Source organism: Microcaecilia unicolor, chromosome 4 (assembly GCF_901765095.1).
Source record: "Microcaecilia unicolor chromosome 4, aMicUni1.1, whole genome shotgun sequence".
NCBI lineage: Eukaryota > Metazoa > Chordata > Amphibia > Gymnophiona > Siphonopidae > Microcaecilia > Microcaecilia unicolor.
In genome coordinates, this window is record NC_044034.1 from 28,494,392 (window position 1) to 28,520,798 (window position 26,407).

At 44.9% G+C, this 26,407-nt stretch overlaps 1 protein-coding gene across 1 annotated transcript in view; it reads right to left on the reverse strand.

Moving 5' to 3' along the window:
• The window catches only part of INTS4 (integrator complex subunit 4), a 109,670-nt gene that overhangs the window by 52,492 nt on the left and 30,771 nt on the right, over positions 1 to 26,407 (reverse strand). The window contains 6 exon segments of the mRNA XM_030200084.1: positions 6,084 to 6,155; positions 9,735 to 9,855; positions 10,455 to 10,543; positions 14,620 to 14,670; positions 16,705 to 16,890; positions 25,828 to 25,934. Of these exon segments, the coding sequence (XP_030055944.1) occupies positions 6,084 to 6,155; positions 9,735 to 9,855; positions 10,455 to 10,543; positions 14,620 to 14,670; positions 16,705 to 16,890; positions 25,828 to 25,934 (626 nt within the window).

Below are 26,407 nucleotides of genomic sequence, written 5' to 3' on the forward strand. Positions count from 1 at the left end.
TTGCATAACTGATTCAGCCCAAAGTCTTCTGTGATACAGAGAGGTATAGTTTAATGGTACAGCAAAAGAAAAGGAAGCAGAGCTTATGCTTTTCAAAAGCTAACAAATATTTAGGATGGCCAGCTTTAAGGACTACTAAAATTCCCTTTGAAGGTAATATTCAAGGGACCTTAGCAACTTTGAAAGCTCATATACTGCTGCTTACACATATACACTATGCACATAGGGCCTTAGTCTATAAAGGTTATGCTTCTAAATTTATGCTCCTAATTCATGAACATAATTTACGCTTCTAAATTAGGAGCATAATCTATTTTGTAGCATAGAGTATGCTCATAATTTATGAGCATAAATTTTAGGAGCACAACTTTTATAGGATAGGGCCCATAATGGGCACTGACCCTGGGAATACCCCAAATACTGCACCCTTTTCATCTATATTGTGGAAGTATAACATATAGGTCCAAAATTATACAAATACCATGCAATATTTAACCAGGGCACTCGGTGTTTATGAAAAGTGCTAGCCACTGCAGTTAAAATGAAACTGGATATTCAAACACAGTAAAGTGTGGCCATAGAAGATGACTCAACAGCAAGTGTATGGACAGCTTTAACCCAAGTCCCTGAAGATTTTCTGAAACCCGCAGTGTCGGGCATTCTCAGGGGAAGCCAGCTGACGGGCCGAATATAGTGACCTGCGAAGGGTGAAGTTTTTTGCAGAGTGAAGTCTTTTAATGATCACGTTTTGATTTATTTAATGCACAATTAGTATTCATGACATGGGCGATAGTACTTTATATATATAAAACACCTTAAGAGTAGCCCGATGAAAGAAGTGCTATACCACTTGGCACAAACCAGTACTGCCTGTAAAAGTGGATATTTGTCTGAGGGCCCTCTTTAAAATCTTTAAATATTAAAGAACTAGTAAAAAAGCCCCGTTTCTGATGCAAATGAAACGGGGGCTAGCAATGTTTTCTTCTGTGTGCATGTGGGAGTGTGTGTGTCCCTGCCCTCTGCCCTCTCTCCCTTCCCCTGTGCTCTCTGTCCCCTCCCCCCTCGGAGTCCTTCACTGTTACAGAGCCAGCGAGTTGATTTCGTGCTCTGCTGTTTTCCTTCACTGACTGTGTTACAGAGAGGGCGGGGCAGACACTCATAGGGAAACCGGATATCTCGCCCCCTTCACACTTCCGGCTGGAGGCTTCATAGAACGTTGGTGTTGCCTTTTATATAGAGAGATATAGTTAACACTGAATTTCAGAAGACAGTTGGATCGTGCGATTGATGCCTATGTCACAGCTGATTGTCCTGGTTCTAGTTTGATTTTCAGACATTCTTCATCGAGTCTAAATATTTTTATTTGTTCAAAATAAAATATAAAGAACAAATACAGTAATAAACAGCAAATTAACTACTTTAAATAGAACCAGGAATACCTCAGAACAAGGTGAGAATCTGGACTGGTATAGTGGGACTAAAGGAAAGAAAATTACTACTACTACTTATTTCTATAGTGCTACAATGCATACGCAGCGCTGTACACCATACACAAAAAGACAGTCCCTGCTCAAAGAGCTTACAATCTAGATAAGACAGGAGACAGACAGAACAATTAAGGGTAAGGGAATAAAGAGGTGAGGATAAAAGGACAGGGCAAGTGAGCAATGGTTAGGAGTCAAAAGCAGTGGTAAAGAGGTGGGCTTTAAGTTTGGACTTGAAAACGGCCAAAGACGGGGCTAGACGTACAGGCTCGAGAAGTTTATTCCAGGCGCGAGGTGCAGCAAGATAAAAGGAACTGAGTCTGGAATTAGCAGTAGAGGAGAAGGGGACAGATAATAGAGACTTATCAACAGAACGGAGTACCAGAGGGAGGGGGGTGTAGGGAGAGACAAGAATGGAGAGGTACTGGGGAGCGGCAGATTGAATGCACTTATAGGTCAATAAGAGAAGTTTGAATTGAATGCGTAAACGGATAGGGAGCCAGTGAAGTGACTTAAGGAGAGGGCTAATGTGGGAATAGCGACTTTGGCGGAAAATGAGTCGCGCAGCAGAGTTTTGGATTGATTGAAGAGGAGAGAGATGGCTAAGTGGGAGGCCGGTGAGAAGCAGGTTGCAGTAATCTAGGCAAGAGGTGGATAAGGGTTCTGGTAGAGTGCTCAGAAATGAAGGGACGGATTTTGCTGATGTTATAGAGAAAGAAACGACAGGTTTTGGCAATCTTCTGAATGTGAGCAGAGAAGGAGAGAGAGGAGTCGAAGATGACCCCAAGGTTACGAGCTGATGAGACAGGGAGAAAGAGTGCTATCCACAGAAATAGAGAAAGAGGGGAGAGGAGAGGTGGGTTTAGGGGGAAAGATGAGAAGCTTGGTTTTGGCCACTTAAGTTTCAGATGACGTTGAGACATCCAGGCAGCGATATCGGATAGGCAGGATGAAACTTTGGACTGGATGCTGATTGAGATATCGGGGGTAGAGAGGTAGATCTGGGAGTCGTCAGCGTAGAGATGGTATTGAAAGCCATGGGATGATATCAGAGAGCCAAAGGAAGAAGTGTAGATGGAGAACAGGAGAGGACCGAGAACAGAACCCTGAGGTACACCGATTGGTAGTGGGACAGAACAGAAACTGAGGAAATATTCTTTGAGTCAACGAACAACAGTGGGATTAGATGCAGCTTCATCTCTTTTACGTCCCCTCAAAAGCACAATCTGTCCAATTTTCAAAATCATTAGTAACCTCCAAGTATCTTTTAAGGACCTAGTAGCCATCCAATAAATGCAAAGTCTTGAAGTTTTCACCACACTCTTCGCAAAAGGAAGGAAAATTGAGAAGTTGATGAAAAGAAGATATTACCTTTGGAAGAAAGGATGGAACTGTTTTGATCGACACTCCAGCTTCCATAAAAAGGAAGAAAGAAGCACTTTCTTGTACAGATCCTAATTCAGAAACTCTCCCTGAAGCTATATCCAGAAGGTCAATATTACTTTGGAAAAAGATGATACAGATGTTTAAATAACTTTGCGGCATAAATACACAGGAGGCGAGCCTCTTTCAGTTGAAAGGAAGCTCTGGAATGAGGGGCATAAAATGAAGGTGAAAGAGGAAAGACTCAGAAGTAACCTGAAGAAATACTTCTTCACAGAAAGGATAGTGAATTTGTGAAACAGCATCCCGGTGGAAGTGAAGGAGACAAAAACCGTATCTGAATTCAAGAAAGCTTCGGACAAGTACATAGTATCTCTAAGGGAGTGAAAGGAAGAGTAGATGGCATGGGTGGGCAGACTGGATAGGACATATAGTCTTTATTTGTCTTCATTTTTCTATGTTTCTAGCATAGCTTTCTTAAATCAGTTAAAATGTTGGATGCCCTAACTCCTTTAACACCAAATTCAAGTTCCATTCCAGACAAGAGGCTCATATCTTGGGTGAATATGATTCACCTCTATGGAGAAACCAAACCACATCTGGATGCACCACTAAAGAATACCCTTTCCAAAAGACCTTTAAACATGCAAAAGCAGACGCTAAAGCCTCCAAAGAACCGAGCATTAATCCTTTTTGGAGGCCATCCTTCAGAAAGGCCAAAATATGAGCCACTGATGCTGCAAAATGGGAAATTGCAGGGTCTGAACACCACAACTCAAAAACTCGCCACTTTCGTACAGGCCACCAAAGTACAACACTTTCTAGCTTGAAACAGAATGGCTAACACTGCTTCCAAGTACTCTTTGTGTTCAAGAGCTAAGCCAAAGGACACAATGGAGACAGATCTTCCATCACCACTTGTTTTTAAGTTAATATTAACAAAGAATAACTAGAATTTTCCCACCATCTAACAAATTTATTTTTAGTGTCCCCTAGTCAATCACCCTCAAAAGTTGCTGCATTTCAAAGTTCAGACCAGAACCATCCTGTACTGGAATGGTGGTCTTCTTAATCACAATCACTACAGCATCCACCTTCGGCAGCTTCAGCTTGTCTTTCTTTTCAGGAATGAGGGAACTTCCCCACAGCTCTTCTGAGACCAGCCTCTGGAGCATCACTCTGCAGATATTACGGCTTGAATAGCTGGATATATAGGGAATGCTTTAGGAGATCTCCTAATGCCCTCCAAGACTGGATTTACAGGAGATCCAGATTGTACAGGGATTTCAGAAATATTCAAAACTTCTAAAGACTGAGTAATACTGGTAAGCTCTTCCCGCTGAAAAAGCCTTACTACTGTGAGATCATCTCCATCCTCCACTGGATTTTCTCCCTCTTCCAAGGAATAAAGCCATTTGGAAAGTGCAACATGGATGGTCCTGTGGTCCAACACAGCTGAGACCCAACAGACCACAAATCCCATCCAGCCTCCGTATTCCATCTAGGTTTCTTAAAAAGATTGGGTTCCTCCAAATCCTTTCCCCCAGAGGGATGAAGCTGACATAGCTAATCTCCCCAAGCTTTTTCAATAAAAAAAAAAACTTCTACGAAGAAGAACAACAAATTCATGTGAGATAGGGTCCCCTGCTCTCATGGACCCCAAGGAATCCTCCAGAGGTCCTACAGGGTCAAAGAAAGCCTATTCCAGCAGCTCCTCCTGAGGAACTTTTGAGCTCCGTGGAGAACTTGTTTCAGTCAAAATAGCTGCTCCTCCCAAAGTTTCCACAGGAGGAACGAGACCATGAGAAGAAGTGCTGCTACTCACCACCTCCAGAAAACACAAGGAGTCAACAGCACCCAAACGTCTCCCAACTGCAATATCTCCCTTGTTAGAATGAACCATAGTGCAGCCACAGCATGAATTGTACTGACCAGATGTGCCCTGGTAGCCCCCACAGTGGTATCAGCATATTGCCCGTTCTGATGTACCATCACTACATGGCTGAAGCAACTGCTGGCTTAACAGCTCCACTCTTGGTGCACCTAAAATCAACTGCTTCCGCACAACATCAGTCTCTCAAAAAATGGCACTTCAGCACAAGAGACACGTGAACCACGCCAACGGACTGCATTACCAAGCTGGAAATAGCGAGTGATTTTCAAAAGAAATCTCATGCAAATGAACTGCATGGACTTTTAGCGTGCAGCTCAGTAGAAAGAGTGCCTAGCACGTGTGTGGAGCAGTGACCTGTAAGAATCACGCTTGCCCAAAACATCTCCCACCTCCTCTCCCAAGACACACGAGAGCAAGCAAAATAACCTCCCAGCCAGCAGATGGGACAGTGTGCTATGGGCACTCCTCCACAGCGTTTCACTACACATGGCTTTTATACACACATACAAGCTGTGCATGTATGAAAACCGTGTGTAGTGAAATACTGTGGAAGAGCGTCCATAGCACATTAGCGAACAGCTGTGCCAGGCAGGAGGCCGCTTTCTCTTTGGTGGCAAGGACAACAGTTCAAAGCTGAAGGAAAGTTGTAAGAGGAGGGCAGAAGAAGAAAACAAACATCCTGGTGCCATTCAGCATGAACCTCTTGCTTCATCACAGGGAAGCAGCTGCCAGTTCGGGAAAGACACATTGTGGAAAGGTTTCCCCCTACCTCCCTCCCCCCCAGTCCTTGACATAGCAAAGCAGAGATACCACAATGACTGACCACAATGACTGAACAAGCTATTAAAAAGGTTTAATACATTTTATTAATCCACCTTGCAACAGTGAAACCTCAGCTCCTGGGGCTGCTCAGTGTTCAGATGCAGAAACTACTCTGAGCCTTTACCATACGGTTTGGGCCACTCATTTAATGCTGGTAGCTTTGCTCCATGGTTGAGAAGTGCTTATCAAACTTTCTGTTGCCATGACCCCATTATTACAAACACAGAAGCATGTAATCCCCAGGGAGTCTACCTTCCCATCCATACTGCTGCTTCTGGCCCTCCAACAGTGTCACAGCCATCATACTCCACCTTCCATGGAGCTTGAACAGGCCTAATTATAGCATAGGCTTTGGGGATCGTAACTCACAGTTTGGGAAGTCCTGTGCTAGAGGAAATCAAACAAACATAAGCCAATAATATTACAACCTACATATCTACTCTGTAATGCTAGCACTGTCACAAAAATATATGTATACAAAGTTAAAAAGCTTTATTTACCCTCAAATCCGACATAAGCTTCTTGTCGAGTGTCTGCTCTAAGAAATGGGCACTAACTCGTTGCATGGATCCCTGTGAACCAAAAAACACACATGTACACAAAATCCAGGTTATTGAAGCATAGGAAAGCTTTAAGAGAAATATTAAAAAACTGCCCTTCAGATGTTTTGACAAGATAGTTGTGTCCTTTCATCCCTTTTCTTCCCCAATACATGTGGCATATCCAGATGATACAAATGCATCCTTGGCCAAGAGGATGGAACAGAAGCAGCAACCTAGATTTACCCTCAGTGCTGTTCTTAGGCTAGCAGAGGCCACTGCAATGGAGTCAATGAGAAGTCCCACCATCCCCAGGGGTAACCTTACCACAGTAAGCATATCAGACAACAGACTCAGCCTTAAGCCCTGCAGCCTAAACCACTGGCAGGAGAAACCCTGGAACAGATTTAGGTGGCAAATAAAGAAGTCGCCTGAGCCGATACCAGACACTCTTCTGAAGAGTAATAATACTGTACTTTAGGATGCTAAACCTCCATGCTCATGTCGCATAACAGAATCAGTGACAGTGGTATAGCACCATATTTTCCAAGGTAATGGGGATCAAAAGCAGGTCCCCTTCAGTACTCCAGTCATGGAGCGGGGGAGGGAGGTACCTGTGGGTGGATACCGGGAGTAAGAATGCATGCAGGATGGTACCTGTGAAGTGTGTCGAGGTACCGAGGTTAGTAAGAAATGATAGGAGTATGTGGGGATGTCTGCTATGGGTGAGATGCTAAAGTATAGAAGTAGGGACTTGTGTATATAGCAGATGCAATCTATAATTAGGGACATGAGCTGTAGCTACCAAAAATTTTTTTTAAATCTGTGCACTCCATTCAATATGTGTGTCAGTTCTTCATAATAGTAGAGAAATTTGGAAGGAAAAAGGCCTCAGAGAACTTATGAAACTACAGCTTCAGTTCTAAACATTTAATCATCGGGGGAGGGGGGGGAAGCCCTTTCCAAGTGTTTTAGGCCTCTTGTGCTTTCAAAAATACATTCACCATTTTGAGATTGGAAATGGCCTGAGCAGGACTGACTGGAGATTGCTCCTGCCCATGCCACTTCCAATCCCACCATGGCAGCTGCAACCTCCATTTGCACAACAGAGAGGGCGGGAGCAGGAGCAACTCAGAATCGCTCCTGCTCTGAAGAGGCCACTAGACCACCACGGCTTTTAGAAGGTATGCCCGAGGGAGGGCGGAGTTGGTGGACAGCATGGAAGAATGTTTTTTTTTATGGGGCTGCGGGGGCTGGCAGTCCCAGTGCAAGTCTGCCTCCCATTGGAGAATATACGGGAGTTTAACAAGTTTGTGCCCCCCGAGAAGCATATAAACTGCAGATATGAGATGCTTAACCTGAGCATGAGTCTCCCAAAAATGCTTCGATGGGCACATCTCTCATGTATTAAACGTCTTAAATGGCCCACTCAGGAGACTATTGTAAATAAAAATAGAAATCAGGCTTACAGAGTCCATACTCCCTCTGAAGGGACTCATAGGTGACAAGCACTCCACCTTGGAATAGTTGAGAAAGCTGAAGGAGCCCCTTCCCCTTCCAACGATCAACCATCCCAGCATGTACTGCTGAAACATCTGGAAATAGGGCTGTCAGGGGTGAGATTAAAGAGTGCAGCTGCTGAAACCGCCTCACATATGGATTGACACTAAGACTGAGAGCTTCCCCTTGGGGCCATCCAGAGCAATTCCAACAGCTGGCCTTGAGTAGTATAACGTTGTTCTATTTGCTCATAAGGTTTCTGTATTATATCCCTCCTCCAGTCCCAATCATGTCAAGGGTGGGACACCAAATATTAGCTGCGTAGGTCTGGCACACCCAGGCCCCCAAAGTTTTTGTGAAAGGGAGAGAGGAAACACCTGGAACAGGTGTAAAAGTCTAGGCAGAATGTTCATTTTAACAATAGCCAGGTGTCCCAACATAGAAAAAAAAAAACCTTTAGCCCACTCCCTTAAATCCTCCTGTAGCTGGAACTCATATATAAAAAATATTAACTCCTGATGCAGCACTGTCATATTCGGCATCCATCGGAGTCTCTCTCACACAATAATGGATGCAGAGCAAAGCAGACCTAGAACATTTCCCAACAGAATTCACCTTACAAAAAAAAAAAGTATTTGAGTTGCAGTGGGGTATGCAGGGAGAGGATAATCGTTCTATAAATAATTAGAAGTGTTTTTCTGGGTTCTTCTTTTGCTTATTTAAGGCTTGGACTTATCTTTCTTTGACCTCTTGTGGGGGATTTTGAATGCTTAACCCTGTTTGGGTGACATTGTATATCTGTATTGCTACTTTGCTATTTGTTCTTGGATATTAACTACTACTACTACTACTACTACTATTAAACATTTCTATAGCGCTACTAGACTTACGCAGCGCTGTACAAATTAACATGAAAAGACAGTCCCTGCTCAACAGAGCTTACAATCTAAATTGGACAGACGAACAGACAGCTAGGGGTGGGGAAATTGCAGTGGTAGGGGTGATAAGTGAGGGTGTTGAGTAAGAGAGTCATGGTTAGGAGCCGAAAGCAGTAGCAAAGAGGTATTAATAAAGACTTCTTTAAAAAAAAGTCCAGTTCTGGTTTCATCTCACTAACAGCAACATAATCCCTCTCCAATAGCAGGCATTGTATGAATTAATACAAAACTCTAAAAGAGTCACTCAGGACCTATAAAACAAATCTATAGTCTATAACTGCACAAAAAAGGACCTTCCTAGGAAAAGGCAGCATAAATGAACATTGAGACATGTCCAGAATATCAATACTTCTACTGGGAAAATTTAACAAACAGGCTGGATTGTTCAGTATCCCTATAGATACTTGATACTAACAGAACACATGGCCACAGTCACACATGCAATACAGACAGACCCTCTCCAAACAGAAGATAGGGGGGCGACAAACTAAAATAGATATATGTAGACAGAAATTAACCTGAAAACCCAAGAAGTCAGACTCTGCATGCAGCACAACAGCAGAAAAATAGAAAGAGATGCATTTCCTCCCACACTTTGCAAACTATAAAGATAGAAGATGTCGATTCCCAAAACAAGACATATTCCAATCACTAAATAGAAAATAAAAATAGTGGCCAAATCAAGTTTTGTGGTTTGCTACCAAACATCAAGCTCATGGATTACTGTCAGACTGTTAACATTTCAGTGATAAGAATGCTGCTTTGATAACTAATCATCAGGGCCAGGACACACAGGAAACACATAAAGGCCATGGACAGCGACCTATGAACTGACCAACTTCCACAAACTGCTGAAGACCCATCTCTTCAACAAGACATACCACAAAGACCAAAACATGTGAAATCCCCACATATATCTAATAATGTTAAGAATGCCTTACATTATATCATTATCATGTTTTCCATTACCATGCAACCCAAAATACTTCTGTAACACTAAATGTCAATTCTCCTTTCATTTCCACTATCCATGATACATTGTAAGCCACATTGAGCCTGCAAAGAGGTGGGATACAAATGCAATAAATAAATAAGACATCTTGCAGAGATTCGGGAACATCCACAGAATGTCAGCAGATGTGGCAATAGCAAGAAATGGTGGTGGGATACTTACCAACAATTTTCCAGCCTGCACTCGGACAACCCAGGATCCATCACTGATCATATGGCAAACTTTTCCAAATGCATCATCGATCAAGCGGATCTCTTCGTTGGATGAAGGAATTGGGACAATGCTAAATAAAAATAAAGAGAAGCCACACATGTGACACCAACAGATTTCTAACACATTCCGTGCCCTCATTAATTATTTTGGTTTTCGTCTTCTGAGCCTCACAGAAGCCTCCAACATCAACTTCCAACAAGGATAGATTCAGAACTATTATTTTGGCCGAAAATGAACATACGGCAAAATGAAAATTGCCACTCATCCATTTTGGGATCCATTTTAGCACCAGCCATTGACCTAGTGGTAAAGACTCACGCGCGCCAAACGCCACTTGGTCCGTGTCTGTGGCATGCACCCGAAAATAAAAAATATTTTCCAGACGCACGTATCGGACGCGTGCCAAAAAGGAAATTAGCGCAAGAGCCAGGCGGTAGTTGGGCAGTAACAACATTTTGGCGCGCGTTGGGTGCGCGAAGACGCTTATGCGACTTAGTAAAAAGACCCCTAAGTTGGTTAAAAGAAACCCTTGGTTTTCTATACAGCCATGTAAATATACAAATTAATGGGTATGTGCTCTTAACTATGTTATATGGAAAGGAGTGAGGAGGATGTGAATGTGAACATAGTGATTTTGTATGTTGAGTGTGTTTTGTGGTAAGCAGGTACCTCTCAGGATAGAGCTGGCTTAGGACCCAGACCAGTTGAACAGCTGCACTGCGCACATGTTCATAATCATCCGACAGCAGTTTACAGGCCTGAAATGCAGGTACTGAGATTACATTCAAGACGTTCATGTTTTTCAGTCAAAATATTTTATAGTTTAAAATCACTAAACAGTTATGTTCATTGAAAAGTCAAACAAGTAACATAAAAAGCCTCCTCAGTTGTGAGCAGAAAGCTGCATGACAATGCATGCTGCAGTCCTGCTTCCTCTTTCATGAAAAACTAACAAATAAATAAAAGGGGGGGGGGGTCACCTCTTTCAGAAGTAGACAAGATTTCAACTATGGTAGAAGACAGTAGCATCTCATAACAGCATTTTTCTCACCCTGGCTCAAAGCAGCAAATGAGGAGGGAAGAAAGATCTGTTAATCTAATGCCAGAACTGGTGATAGAAAGTGAACTTATGTTCCCTGTCCCTATACCTGCTCCCCCCCCCCCCAAAAAAAAAACGCTTCCTATTTAGAAACAAAGCATTGAAGGAACAGGAAAGAGAAGCTGTGTGGACCAGAAGCAGGTGCTCACTATGTCCCCACAATGCCAATCTCCTGCTGGAGTGAAGCACACTTGAAAGAGAGGAGGCCGTTCAGCCTGGTTCCTTGAAAAGAAGGAATCCCAAATATATTTTGGTAATCACTTCATGAAGATTTTTATTTTAGGAAATTAGGGGTCCTTTTATTAAGGTGCGCTGAAAAATGGCTTGCGGTAGTGTAGGCGCAGGTTTTGGGAACGCGCCGATCCATTTTTTAGCACGCCTATAAAAAAAGGCCCTTTTTTTTCCAAAAACTGACGTTCGGCGAAATCAAAATTGCCACGCGTCCATTTTGGGTGCGAGACCTTACCAACAGCCATTGATCCAGCGGTAAAGAATCCGGCCAGTAATGACCTACGCGCGTCAAATGCCACTTGCCGTGTGTCCATCACGCGTGCTCAAAAATAAAAAAATTTTTTCAGACGCGCATATTGGACGCGCGGCAAAAATGAAATTACCGCAAGAGCCACGCGGAAGTCGGGTGATAACTCCATTTTGGTGCACATACACGCTAACGCGGCTTAGTAAAAGGGCCCCTTATTTTTTAAAAAACTGCCGGTCCACATCAGCTAGTCACCTTTTTTAGTTAAGAGATTCTGCTGGAGAATGAGAGGTAGTATGTGCTATGATTTTCTCCCATTCTATATTTATGAAAAAAAAAAAGTGGGCTCCAAAAACCCCAAAAGAAAATAATCAGCAGGCAGCTGCTTGGCAGATCTTATTCAGCTGCTCAGGACAGAGCTACATTTTGACTGGCTGCTCTGTAATTCCCACAAGACAGGAATGCACAGAAATATGATGGTTCTGGGAGATATATGATACATTGCCAAAACAGCCAACCCCCTAGAGCAAGGCTTCTCAACTCAGTGCTCAGGGCAAACGCAGCCAGTCTGATTTTCAAGCTATCCACAATTAATTTTGAATGAGATAGAGTTTCATCCAATAGAGGCAGAGCACACAAATCTCTCATGAACAGTCATTGTAGATACCTTGAAAACCTGAACTGAAATCCGCTGCCTTAGTAGTGGTTCTCAAACTTTGCCACATTAAACCACCGCCCCGCCCCCCTCCTCCATACAGCTTCACGTGGGCTTTGAAATCCACTTTGCAAAATTTTATAATTTAGGGGTCCTTTTACTGAACTGTGGGGAAAAAGGGCCCTGTGCTAGAGGATGAAGCTGTTTTTTCTGTGCGCCAGGGCCCTTTTTACTGCAACAGGTAAAAAGACTCCAGGCACACATGGCCATGCGACAGGGAGCCCTTACCGCCACCCACTAGTGGCGATAAGGGCTCCCATGCTAACCCGGCAGTAACCGCTGTGCAAGCCATTTCCAGGGGTTTTCTTTTTCCCCCCGGAAATGGGGCACACTCGGTGCAGGAGTACCGCCAGCGGTAGTCCCGGAACAGCGAGTGGTAAGCCCGCGTTGGGCTTCCCGCCGCTCTGTAAAAGGGCCCGTTAGGTATTCCAGACACTCCCACTAATCTTACCAACTGACAGAAATTCAAAAGGGTTAATATTCAGTCACCTAAGTTGGTGGGGTTTTTTTTGTTTTGTTTTTAAACGTCAGCTGCAGTGGGGAAAAATAAAAGTCTCCGTATATTTCACCCCACTCTCCGAATTCTGGCTAGTGCTGAATATCCAGCTAAGGCAGCCAGCTCCGGAACTGATCTGGAGAGAGGCAATACTCAGCCCTCTATCTGTTCTAAGCTACCTGGAAAGAAGACCGAATATTATCTATCTGAATAAGTTCTGGGACTGCCCTGGCTCTACCCGTGATCTGCATAGCGCTGAGAGAATACGTAAGGATATTCAGAGGCCTAACCCACCTCACTCTGATTGTGTACAAAAATTGCACACACAGGTTATAGAATACCTTCATTTATATGCACAATTTAACTGACACTAACAAATTACTGGTGATAATTGCTGTCAACTGACACTAACAGCAGTTACATGCGTAACTGCATTTAGTATTGTATAAACATGTCGCATATTCTATAACAAGCAACTGCAAGAGGGTGTGGACGTGGGAGGGACATGCGCGGGTCACAGGCATGCCCTGAACTTATGCGCTAAGGTTACAGAATAAACTGACAGTTATGCGCGCAACTGTGACATTTTGTCATGCACATTTACACCAGCCACTGACATGGTGTAAGTGGCCGCACCTAAATGCTGGCGCGTAAATGTCGACTTAGGCTAGTATTCTATGAACAGCAATTACGTGTGTGTAACTTGTACTTAGTATGCAGTATCTCTGGCGACCTGTAGAGAATTAATCCCAATGTAGATAGTGCCTCTGAATATCCCAGTCAGCAACACTTAACAGGTGCTGTTCTCCAGACATCTGCATAAGTGATTATAAATAATGGAAGATAAATATAAATGCAGACATTTCTCCAATTCCTTTTTTTTTTAATGTCATCCTTCCTCTCAGTCCCTGAGCCAATCACCGCTCACGCACTAATAGGAAGCTCTAGCGTACCTAAGGTAGTGCGGTGGGGGTAGTCCACCACAGGTACCAGCAAGCAAGGCAGTGAGCGAGCAGGCACACGGCAATCGGCTCTGTCTGTCCTCTGCCCCAGAACAGGAAGTTGACGTCAAGAGGGGGCAGGAGACTGGCAGAGCCGACAGCTGCGCGCCTGCTCTGCACACCCCCTGCATGGAGGAGGATGTGTGCGCTGCCCAGAAGGTGATCCGCCCCAGGTGCCATATAAGGTAAGTACGCCGCTGATAGGAAGGGTGACATTTTGCAATGAACTGAAGATTACTGCCGCAATTTTAGTTTCAAACTTTTTAATATACAAAGCAGGCAATCAACATAGCTTAAACAAACAGTGCAAATATCAAATATACATAACATAGATTCAAATGCCTGTTTTCTACAAGCAGGTCATATCAAAGCCAGTGGCGTAGCTACGTTGAGCCTGGGGGGGCCTGGGCCCCCGTAGATTTGGCCCTGGACCCCCCTGCCGCCAACCCTCTCGACCCCCTCCCCTCCCGCCGCCAACCCGCCATCGCCTACCTTTGCTGGCGGGGGACCCCAACCCCCACCAGCCGAGGTCTTCTTCTTCCTGCAAAAGGCTTCCTCCTTCTGTTTCTGATGTCCTGCGCGACGTCAGACTCACAGAACGAAGCCTTACAGATCAGCAACTCTAACACATGGCTTTGTACATCAGCCCCTCAGAGTTTAAGTTTGAGGAAAAGGTGAAATGTTTTGCAGTGAGTTCTTGTGTTAAGTTATAATGATTTAGGCTGTATCAGGTTTTATCTTATCCAATATTCCTAGGACCATGTTAGTGCTGCTCAACCTTCTTCAGAATTGCCACAATGAATATGAATGAGATAATTTGCACATTTCTCTCATGCATATTCACTGTAACAATCCTGAAAACCTGACTGGCTAGGTGTGCATGCAGGAGGGGCTGAGAGTCACTGAACTATTTAACAATTGACATGTTCTCTGTTTCCTCTCGTTGTTGAGGAAGTACAGTGTGCTGTAGACATTGACAAGAACTGATTAAGCTGTGCTATATTACAAAAATGAATAAAAGATTTTAAAATGAAAGAAACAATACCTGACTATAAATAGTTTGTTGTAGCTTCAGTCCTCTTTCATGGAGCTGCAACTACGAAAGAAATTAACAAAAATAATAAAAACAAAAGAAACCCAATACATTTTCAGCATTTTTTTATTTTGTCCAAACGAACATCTGATTCAAGGTGAAACTGGAAGGATATCCTCCGATGCTGTCATGCACCTTAGAAGCGGTCTGGGAGGAGAAAGCTTTTAGCCTGCCTAAGCTAAGTAAAACTTTATAGCCTATTTGGCAGGGCAATTTTTTGTTCAGCAATAGAAAAAACATTTTTTTTTAAATAATAAAATAGCAAGGAGGTTTTTTTGTATCGCCTATGATGATGAAACAGTAGCCCTTATCCATTTACATATGTGGGAGGGGTTTTTTCTTGAGGCGTTTTTCCTCCTTTTTTTGAATGATTTTTGCTTACACATTGATAACTGTGTTCTGTAATTATATGTGATGCACCTTAGAAGCACATCTACTCTGAACTCTGCTCTCTTCTTTCCAAGTCAGTTTTTAATTTGCTATAAATAAGGGTTTGTACAAATTTCAAAGTACCTAGTTTTAACAAAGAAAGCCTTCCAAGGCCATCAGGAGCTTGCATAGAACTTTTACTGCTCCCTGATCCTTCAAAGACAAGGAACGAAAAAGCACCCGGCAAGGGAAAATCTTCAGAGCTCAACATACTTTCTACCCAGGAGTGGAGGAGTAGCCTAGTGGTTAGTGCAGTGGACTCTGATCCTGGGGAACTGAGTTCGAATCCCACTGCAGCTCCTTGTGACTCTGGGCAAGTCACTTAACCCTCCATTGCACCTGGTACAAATAAGCACCTGTATATATGTAAACCGCTTTGAATGTAGTTGCAAAAACCTCAGAAAGGCGGTATATCAAGTCCCATTTCCCTTTCCCTATTTGAGATTCTACATGGAATGCTGCTACTATTGGAGATTCTAGATGGAATGTTGCTACTATTTGAGATTCTACATGGAATGTCGCTGTTCCACTAGCAACATTCCATGTAGAAGCCTGCTCTTGCAGATCAGCAGTGCGGCCGCGCAGGCTTCTGTTTCTGTGAGTCTGACGTATGTGCAGGACGTCAGACTCACAGAAACAGAAGCTTGCACGGCCGCACTGCTGATCTGCAAGGGCAGGCTTCTACATGGAATGTTGCTAGTGGAGGAGTAGCCTAGTGATTAGTGCAGCGGACTTTGTTCCTGGGGAACTAAATTCAATTCCCACTGCAGCTCCTTGTGACTCTGGGCAAGTCACTTAACCCTCCATTGCCCCTGGTACAAAATAAGTACCTGTATATATGTAAACCACTTTGAATGTAGTTGCAAAATACCACAGAAAGGCGGTATATCAAGTCCTATTTCTCTTCCCAATGGAAAATTATGGGTGGACTTTTCCCTGCTCCATACAAAAAAAAAATGCACCATGAAGAATGGCAGCCTAGTGGTCAGAACAATGGGCTCAGAACCAGAGAAACCAGGATTTTAATCCAATTTCCCCCACTGACCCGCCTTGTAATTTTCAGCACGCTGTCTCCCTGTTGCTTCGGGTGCTTACTTAGCTTGTGCACCCTTTTAGTGAGGGACCAACCAATTCTCGAACAGAAATCTGGATGTGCCCCTAAGGGACAAATTGAAAGGGTCGACCCTTGGGAAGTGAATGAGAGGAATGGGGTCAAGTTACAAACAGTGATTTGAGTGTTATGGATAGTTCCTTTATTGGGGGAAGGATGAGAGGAGTGTTGATTTCAACTTGCAATACTATTTCATAACGGTGCATAGTTCTGTCATGCTCACACTGCAGTAGTGGGTATATTATTGTCTGCAAAACAGAACAAGCCCATGGGCATCTTTCTTCTGACCCCATTCATCTGATTTGATGTAAAACCAGGGGAACTTTGGTTCTGTGTTTACTGGAAGGATGGCACCTGAAGGGCCCACATGGCCTCAAATGTTTATGACTGGATGATTCTCAGGCTGGTTGATGCAAACGTTTGTAGGGAGAGGGAAGACACATAACCCCTCTTACATCACCTATAATCTCACTCTGGCTAAACATGCAATCTCCTACCATGGCTTTTATAGCTGCTGTCCTCACACGAGGGTCCTGGTCAATGAAGTAATCCCCTATTATATTCTGTACATCTCGAGCAGCCAAGCTCTCCGACTCCTTCGGGGCTCCTTTTTCCACAGAACCAAGGCAGCCAATTAACTGCAGGCACTTGTTCCTGACACCGTGGGATGAGTCCGTCAGATGCTAGGCAAAGGAAAATATGCAGCGTTAAAATGAATCTTTATGATCCTCCACTACAGTGACACCTATAGCATCCAGACTTGGAAAATCAAAATGAGCTGTCACTGAAAGAAAGTGAACTATCGGCTATCCAGGAAAAACACCTCCAACATAGGGGGAAACAGTGGATTTAGGCCTCACCAGGATTGGCTTAAAAAGTACAAAAGTACATAAGTACTGCCATACTGGGACAGACCAAAGGTCCATCAAGCCCAGCATCCTGTTTCCAACAGTGGCCAATCCAGGTCACAAGTACCTGGCAGAAACCTAAACAATAGCAGCATTCCATGTAGAACCCCAAAGAGTAGCAACATTCCATTCAGATTCTCAACTAGTAGCAACATTCCATGTAGAACCCCAAAGATTAGCAAGATTCCATTCAGAATCTCAAATAGTAGCATAAGTACATAAGTATTGCCATACTGGGACAGACCAAAGGTCCATCAAGCCCAGCATCCTGTTTCCAACAGTGGCCAATCCAGGTCACAAGTACCTGGCAAGATCCCAAAACAGTACAATACATTTTATGATGCATACTCTAAAAATAAGCAGTGGATTTCCCCCAAGTCCATTTTAACAATGGTCTATGGACTTTTCGTTTAGGAAGCCATCCAAACCTGTTTGTAGGCAACTATAATCTACTGGTTATGGACTGGAGCTTACCTAATGTAACATCAGCAAGGAACAGAGAAGTCCAGAATGGCCATAGAAATTGTCCGAAGACCACCTGTCCAAACATGCAGCAGAGATCTTACAAAAAAATAGGGACTGCTATTTTTATATATTTTTACTAGGGGTGGCCATTTAGTGCACTATTAATGCAAAGCATGCAAAAAACAGTTTTGTTTTGTTTTTTTAACTATGATTACATTTTTTAATCATGATCCAAATTTTTAACTCCTGTCTGTTGTCCAGCATTGCTTTCTCTCCCCTGCCTATCCTATTTCACCTTGCCATAACATAGCAGATGGAAGGCATCAGCTGGAAGTCGCATATGGGATTCGCTGCCGGAGACCCTATGAAGAGCTAGATAAATGTTCAGATAAATGCGGGGGCGGGAGAAGCTAGACTTGTGTGCTTGGGGGGGGGGGGGGGGGAGTCAGCAGTAGGAGAGGAGTGAAATGGGTGTCTGTGTGTCAGGAGAAACAGGTTTAATAGCAGGAGACACACGGGTATATGTACAGGGGAAGGATGCAGTAGGAGAGGAAAAAGGGAGGCACCTGTATGGAGGGGAGGGGGAGCAATATGCTGTGAGAAAGAAGTGTATGTGACTTTTCATTATACTCAGCAAGTTTGAAAAATTTCCATGCAGTGAGAATTTAGTAGTACCAAGCCATCCAGCCCAGAGATACGACTAGTCATACGATTAAAATTTTCAATACCACAATTAATTTTGATTTCAAGTTTTAATCATTGCCAACCCCTAACTGAATAGCATGTTGTGAAGGATAATCAGCCACGATGAGCATCTGTTCAAAAGGATGTTTAGGTCAACGTTAAAAAAAATGTTTTTTGAAAAAGCATGTGCCTAAAATGCATGCCACGATCAAGCGCGACCAACTGAGCGACCGTGATTAAACTTTTTAATCATTGCTCGCCCTCATTTTTACGTTTATGTTAATGAAAGAAAAAGTACTCAAAGAGCCTCAATGCAAGACTTATCCGATGAATAATTAAGGCCCTTTATCAGATGATTAAACTCTTGTAATAAGTGCCTGACGTTCACAGCTAGCTCATATGACAAGATTATTTCCTTAGCATCCCTCCGGACCGGCCCAGGATTGGACTGATGGGTTGTGCACGCCTACCAGCAGGTGGAGACTGAGAAAAAAACTCTGACTCTAGAGAGCCAATGAGAGCCCTGGTCATGTGACCCTAGTCCCAGTATTTTCTCAGTCTCCCAGCAGGTAGGACGTGAGCCTATTAGTCTCTCTTTTTGGTATTTGTAGATATTTTCTTTATTGGTTCTTCTGTGCCCAGGAATTTTATTGAGGTCATTCCTGATACTAAGTGCCTTAGTGTTCAGCCTCTGGGGTGTTAAACTCGGGTGCCCCGAGTCCCTCCCCCCTATTTCCTCCCCATCTCCCTTCTGGTGTATCCCCACACAGCTTTATTAATAACTAAGGGAAGGGCTACCCTTTCTTTGTAAAGGAGTATTGCCTTTGGGAGAGGCAGCCAGTATTTAAAAAAAAAAAAAAGAAAGAAAGAACTGAAACAGCTGAGTAAGCTATCTGTTCCCCGCTGACTTAACGAGCAGGCAGCTCTGTCATGCAGCTCTGTCTTTTCAACTCTGTGTGGGTTTCAGCACCTGTTTTGAAAAAAAAAAAAAGAGCTTCGAGATAGGGGAAGCAAACGAAGGCAAGCCAGTACCTTTTAGTACTTTATTGCTCCTGTCAGCCCTTGGGTTTTTAGCTGCTAAATAGGCGTTTTAAAAAGGCGCGAACCGCGTTGCCGCTTTCTCGCGAGTGCTCGCTTGTTGCCGCGATGGCGGAGAAGTTGAAAAGATGTGCAGTCTGTCAGCGTCGGGGGGTTAATGCCTCCGGCGCCTGTAAATTTTGTACAGCGCTTGACATGCCCGCCGTTTCTCTTCCTCCGCCGGCTTTGCCTTCGGTTCCGTCGGGGGTTCCGATTTCGCCGTCGTGCTCCCTCGCTCCTAGTTTGGAGGTCTCTGGCTTAGAAGCGCCCGCGGCGAAAGTGGCGCGAACGGCGGCCATTTTGTCTCCTGCTCCTTCAACGTCGGGTGCCGCGTCTGGCCCTTTAAACTCCGCGATTTTGGGAGATTTAAATACGGAGGTCCTGGCACATTCGTCAGCCACTCAGGGAGGAGGTTTTCCCCCTGAGTTTGTTATTCAGATGTACCAGGCCTTCCTGATGCAGCGAGAGGGGCCAGCAGCGGGGCTGTCAGGGGCTACTGCGGGGCTGTCAGGGGCTATGGGCAGTTCGGTTCCTACTGCAGCTAAGCCTAGGACATGTGAGTTTCCTTCAGATCTGGTACCAGAGCATAGTTCAGACATGCCTTTTTTGGAGGAAGAGGAAGACTTAGGACCGGCACTTAATGAGCTGGCTTGGGAGGATCCTTCCTCTTTAGATCCTGACACTGTTCCTTTGGGCCAGGGGGAAGATCCCTCGGTGGCTAGAGTGTTTCATAAGGAAGATTTACAGGATCTTATTGTTATGGTGGCTACTACTTTAAATTTTGATGATCAGCCTCCAGCTTCACAAGTCCGTAAGGTTGATTTGTTGGTTAAGGGCTCTAGGGCTTCCAGCAAGACCTTTCCTATGCATGAGGACATTTGGGATGTCATTAAAGCGCAGTGGGAGGTCCCGGATGCTGCTTTTCGGCCTACTAGATCTATGTCTCGTTTATATCCAGTGCCCGAAGCTGATAAAGCACTTCTTAAGCTCCCAGTGGTTGATGCTGTGGTCTCTGCGGTTACTAAACGCAACACAGTCCCAGTAGATGGAGGAACGGCGCTTAAAGATACTCAAGACAGGCGTTTGGACTCTCCTTTGAAGCATAATTTTGAGGTTTCCTCTCTGGCAGTGCAGGCGGCCATTTGCGGATCTTTAGTGGCCAGGGCCTGCTTTCGTTGGGCCGAGAGAGTCTTGGATAGATCTTCGGATGATCTTGCAGCTATAGATGTAGAGGTGGCAAAGATTGAAACGGGCTCTGCTTTTTTAGCCGATGCCCTATATGACCTGTTGAGGGCTTCTTCTAAATCTTTGGCCCTGGGAGTTGCAGCTCGCCGCTCTCTTTGGTTGAAAGGTTGGTCGGCAGATGCGGCCTCCAAATCTAAGTTGAGTAAATTTCCCTTTAGGGGTTCATTTTTGTTTGGAGAGGATTTGGACAAATTGGTTCACTCCCTAGGAGACTCTAAGGTGCCTCGTCTCCCTGAAGATCGGCCTCGCCTATCCAGTCGGGGTGCCTTGTTTGGACGTGGTAGGCTAAGGTCTTTCCGTAGATTTCAGCCTGATAAAGCTTCTCAGCCTCAGAGATCGCGTTTCTTTACCAGGAACCAGTCCTTTCGAGGTTACCGCAGAGGAGGCAGATTCTCAAGCGGCAATTTTCGCTCCCCTGCGCGTACTTCCCAATGAAGGTGCGAGGGCCCCTTCTCTGGTACCTGTCAGAGCTCGGCTTTCTCAGTTTTATCAGAGGTGGGCCCACATTACATCAGATCAGTGGGTCTTGGAGGTGGTTCGAGACGGATATGCCTTAGAATTTGCAAGGCCTATTTCAGACGCCTTTCTGGAGTCTCCCTGTCGTTCTCCCCTCAAAGCGCGTGCGGTTCGGGAGACTCTCCAGAGGCTCTTAGATCTTCAGGCGATTTATCCAGTTCCTCCTGCCGAGTACAAGCAAGGTCGGTATTCCATTTACTTTGTGGTGCCCAAAAAGGAGGACTCCCATCGTCCTATTCTCGACCTCAAAGCTGTCAATCGCGCTCTCAAGGTCACCAGTTTCCGGATGGAGACCCTTCGGTCAGTCATAGTAGCAGTGCGCAAGGGAGAGTATTTAACAGCTTTGGACCTGACAGAGGCCTATTTGCATATTCCCATTCGTCCTGCTCACCACAAGTTTTTGCGTTTTGCAATTCTAGGCCGGCATTATCAGTTTCGCGCTCTGCCTTTCGGCCTGGCGACGGCGCCGCGCACATTTACCAAAGTGATGGTCGTGGTGGCAGCGGCTCTCAGGAAGGAAGGGATTTTGGTTCATCCCTACCTGGACGACTGGTTGATAAGGGCAAAGTCTTATCAAGAAAGTTGTCAGGTCACGGAGCGAGTAGTATCGTTCCTGCAGTCCCTAGGTTGGGTGGTGAACATAGCCAAGAGCCGTTTGGTTCCCTCTCAGTCTCTAGAGTATTTGGGGGTCACCTTCGATACTGCGAGGGGTCGAGTTTTTCTTCCGCAGGGCAGAATTCTAAAGCTCCGGTCTCAAGTTCTGAATTTGATGCATCTGAAAGTACCATGTGCTCGAGACTATCTTCAGGTTCTCGGTTCCATGGTTGCCTCGATAGAAGTAGTTCCCTGGGCCAGAGCTCACATGAGATCTCTTCAGTGGTCTCTTCTGACCCGGTGGTCTGCTCAAACAGATTCCCTTCTGTTGAGACTGCCTTTGCGGCTCCGGGAGCGAATCTCTCTGTTTTGGTGGCTACGGATGCAGAATCTCACTGTGGGGATGCCGTTGGAGCCTCCGCGGTGGATTCCTCTAACAACAGATGCCAGTCTCCGAGGCTGGGGGGCTCATTGCCTGGACAAGTGGGCCCAGGGCCTCTGGTCGCCGCTGGAAGCAGTTCAATCCATCAACTTTCTGGAGACCAGGGCGATTCGGTTAGCTCTGCTGCACTTCGGTTCTCTTCTGGAGGGTACAGCTGTGCGAGTTCTCTCGGACAACGCCTCGGCAGTAGCCTACATCAACCGCCAGGGAGGTACGAGGTGCAGTCTCCTGTGTCGGGAAGCGGAGAGTCTCCTGGCGTGGGCGGAGATTCACCTCACGGCCATCTCAGCCTCGCATGTGGCAGGAGTGGACAACGTGCAAGCAGACTTCCTCAGTCGTCACACTCTCGATCCCGGGGAATGGGCTCTGAGCGATCGGGCATTTCAGTTGATAGTACAGCGCTGGGGTCTTCCAGTACTAGATCTCTTCGCCTCCAGGCTCAACTCCAAAGTTCCTCGATTCTTCAGTCGCCGAACAGATGTAAGAGCGGCAGGGGTAGACGCCCTCTTGCAGCAATGGCCCTCCGGCCTTCTTTACGCGTTTCCTCCATGGCCACTAATAGGTCGTCTCCTTCAGAAGATCAAAGACCACGGGGGGCCGATCATTTTGGTGGCACCGGACTGGCCTCGGCGTCCCTGGTACGCGGATCTCCAGCGTCTGTCCGTGGCGTCTCCTCTTCGTCTTCCGGCACACAAGGCTTTGCTGGTTCAAGGACCAGTTCCGCATCCAGATCCAGCTCGATTTTGTCTTACGGCTTGGCTCTTGAACGAGCTCGTTTAACTAAGCGAGGATTTTCAACGCCAGTGATTTCTACCATGCTGCAGTCTCGTCGCCGTTCCACCTCTTTAAACTATATTCGCACGTGGAGAATTTTTGAGGATTGGTGTGCAGAAGCTGACATTGTTCCTTTTCGGGCGTCAGTACCTCAGATGTTAGACTTTTTACAGCGAGGTTTTGATAAGGGGCTCTCTCTTTCGTCGCTGAAGGTGCAGGCGGCAGCTCTGTCCTGTTTCAGAGGTAGAATAAGGGGTAAGTCTTTGGCTAGTCTTCCCGAGGTGGCTCGTTTTTTGAAGGGGGTCAGCCTTCTTCGTCCTCCGGTCAGATCGGTTTTTCCATCTTGGGACCTTAATCTGGTGCTTTCGTCTCTGACAAAGCCTCCTTTTGAGCCTTTACAAACATGTTCTCTGAAGGATTTAACGCTTAAGACGGTGTTTTTGGTGGCTATCGCGTCAGCTAGAAGAGTCTCAGAGTTGCAAGCTTTTTCCTGTAGATCTCCATTTCTGGAATTTTCTAAAGAGCGAGTGGTCCTTCGGCCGGTTCCTTCCTTTTTGCCCAAGGTACTATCTCGGTTTCATATGTCCCAGTCGGTTTTTCTTCCTATTCTGGGATCCTCCTCCGGAACGCAGGAGCAGCGAAAGTTGCATACTCTGGATGTTAGGAGAGTACTTAAACGGTATCTTGCGGTTACGGAGGACTTCCGTCGATCGGACCGCCTCTTTCTGCTATTTGCTGGTCACCGCAAGGGCCTGGCAGCTTCTAAGCCTAGTTTGTCTCGGTGGATCAAAGAAATGATAACGTCTGCTTATCTCTTGGCAGACAGACCAGTTCCGGCAGCGCTTAAAGCTCATTCTACCCGGGGGCAGGCAGCCTCGTGGGCGGAGTGTTCCTTGGTGCCTCCAGCGGAGATCTGTAAGGCAGCGACTTGGTCGTCACTTCATTCTTTCTCTAGGCATTACAGGCTAGATGTACAGTGTCGTCAGGAGACCGTCTTTGCATCTCGCATACTCACAGCGGGTTTGCTGGGGTCCCTCCCTTAGGACTACTACTTTGTTACGTCCCATCAGTCCAATCCTGGGCCGGTCCGGAGGGATGCTAAGGAAGGAGAAATTAGACCTTACCTGCTAATTTGCTTTCCTTTAGTCCCTCCGGACCGGCCCAGGTCCCTCCCGTGTTCTATGGTTCTCAATTTTACTGTGTACAGAGATGCAACTGTCGTCTACAGAGCTGTTCTGCTAGTTAGACAGTTAAAGGAGATACATTATGGTCTATAAGAAATACATTATGTTCTACAAGAAATACATTATGTTCTACAAGTTAAATGTTTTGCAAGTTCTCTGGTTATTCAGTTCATAATATTATACAACTTGCACAGTTTATGGGATACACATTTCTGTACATAATTGGCCATGCCACGGCTCTGATCTGAGTTGTTGGTGCGCCCAGTGTCACGGCTAAGCCGTAGTTTAAGCACGTTGGTTTCTCTCGTGCTGCCTGGCTGCTTAAATTCCTCAGGGCACAGAATATAGGTCCTTCTTTTCCTTTCTGCTTGGTTATTCAAATACTGAGACTAGGGTCACATGACCAGGGCTCTCATTGGCTCTCTAGAGTCAGAGTTTTTTTCTCAGTCTCCACCTGCTGGTAGGCGTGCACAACCCATCAGTCCAATCCTGGGCCAGTCCGGAGGGACTAAAGGAAAGCAAATTAGCAGGTAAGGTCTAATTTCTCCTTTTTCAGATGTGGAAACCTCTTAAGAAGGTGGTTGTTTCTCCACTAAAGTGTTTGTGAAGTCAACACCATACTTTCCTAAAAGAAATGCCATCCAAATAAATTAAAAGACTGTTTACCGTTTTCTCAGTTACTCAGAAGAAGAAGAAATTGTTCTTTCAGAGCCTTTAAGGCACAAGCTAAAGAAATGATGGAGAAGCTATGGATAAGAGGATAGCCAGAGAGTGTATTAAACAAAGCACATTCAAGAGCAAACTATTATAATCGAGATTTGCTGTTTCACACTCATGTTCAACATGATAGAGCAGATAGAACCCAAACTCGTGTATTAATGCTCAAAATTAAACTCTGATCTGAACCATACCGAGAGTAGGGTCTTGTACATCAGAAGGGCTAATCTTTCAGAGGATGTGTGATAACACTGAGAAGGCCGTGTGAATGGTACAGAGAACTCTGGTCAGCAATAACTGCTAACAATGTAAAGACAACAAATCTGAATTATAGAAGATAAACAATGATTTCTGAACTTGAAAGTTTTCATGTACAGATGTTTAAAAATACATAACAACTGGGACTGATACGTTTAAATGTTCAGGACCTGTGTTGAGAAGTTGAGTGAGCACAACAAAAAATCAAAAGGTAAAGGAACACCCTACCGGCAGTACAAACAAGTCCAAGAGTAGGGGTGAACCACAAAGACTCAGAGGCCTTTTTACAAAGGTGCGCTGAAAAATGGCCTGCGGTAGTGTAGATGCATCTTTTGGGCGCACGCAGTGGGTCTGAGACCTTACCAATAGACATTGACCTAGCGGTAAAGTCTCATGCTGTAACCGGGTGGTAATGACCTGCGCACTCTTGGATTTGTTTGAGAAGTTGAGATGTTGGTTTAAGTATGGGACTTTATAGACTGGTCTTCCACAATATGATAAAGAACCAATAAGGAAAATAAGTAGGCAGACTGGATGGACTCAGCTGGTCCATGTCTGCCATCATCTACCATGTTATTACACAGCTAGTATGTCTGGCCTAGGTGTGACAGAAAACAGAGGAAACACATAGCAATGGGATTGGTAAGAAGACCCCAAATTGACTTCCCAAGTGAGGAACTACAACAAAATACTTTTTTCTATTTCCATATACTATACTACTGAGAATTTCTCTCTAATTTACTACCCAAATGTTACCTTGCAGGCTATGTCAACTAATCTCAGTCTGAGAGAGAGGTTCTCTGGGAGTTTAGTGCCAATCACCAACAGAGTATCCAACAGCTGGGCAAGGACTTGATGGGATTCTGTAAAGACAAAACACTAGGAAAGTGATTTAGCTGAGAACATTTTAATCACAATCATTCAAACTATGGTTCATTTATAGGTACCAACAAAATAAAAATGGTAATGTAAAAAGATAAGAGGCAGGAGGAAGAGCTGTAATATCTGTGAAAGCTTGAACAGGCAAAACTGCAGCCTGCTCTGCTCAGCTTAGGCTCTTCCTATTTCAAAATACAGTACAGTCTCCATTATCCAATGTAAATGGCACCGACCCATTGTCGGTTAAGTGAAAAGTCAGATAATATGGGAAACAATACATAAACCCCTCAAACAATGCATAAACAAAGGCACAGAGTTCCCAATTTTCAAATATTGGTTATTAACAACACTATAGCATATTCTGCAGCATGATTACATACATAGTAACATAGTAGATGATGGCAGATAAAGACCCATATGGTCCATCCAGTCTGCCCAACAAGATAAACTCATAGCC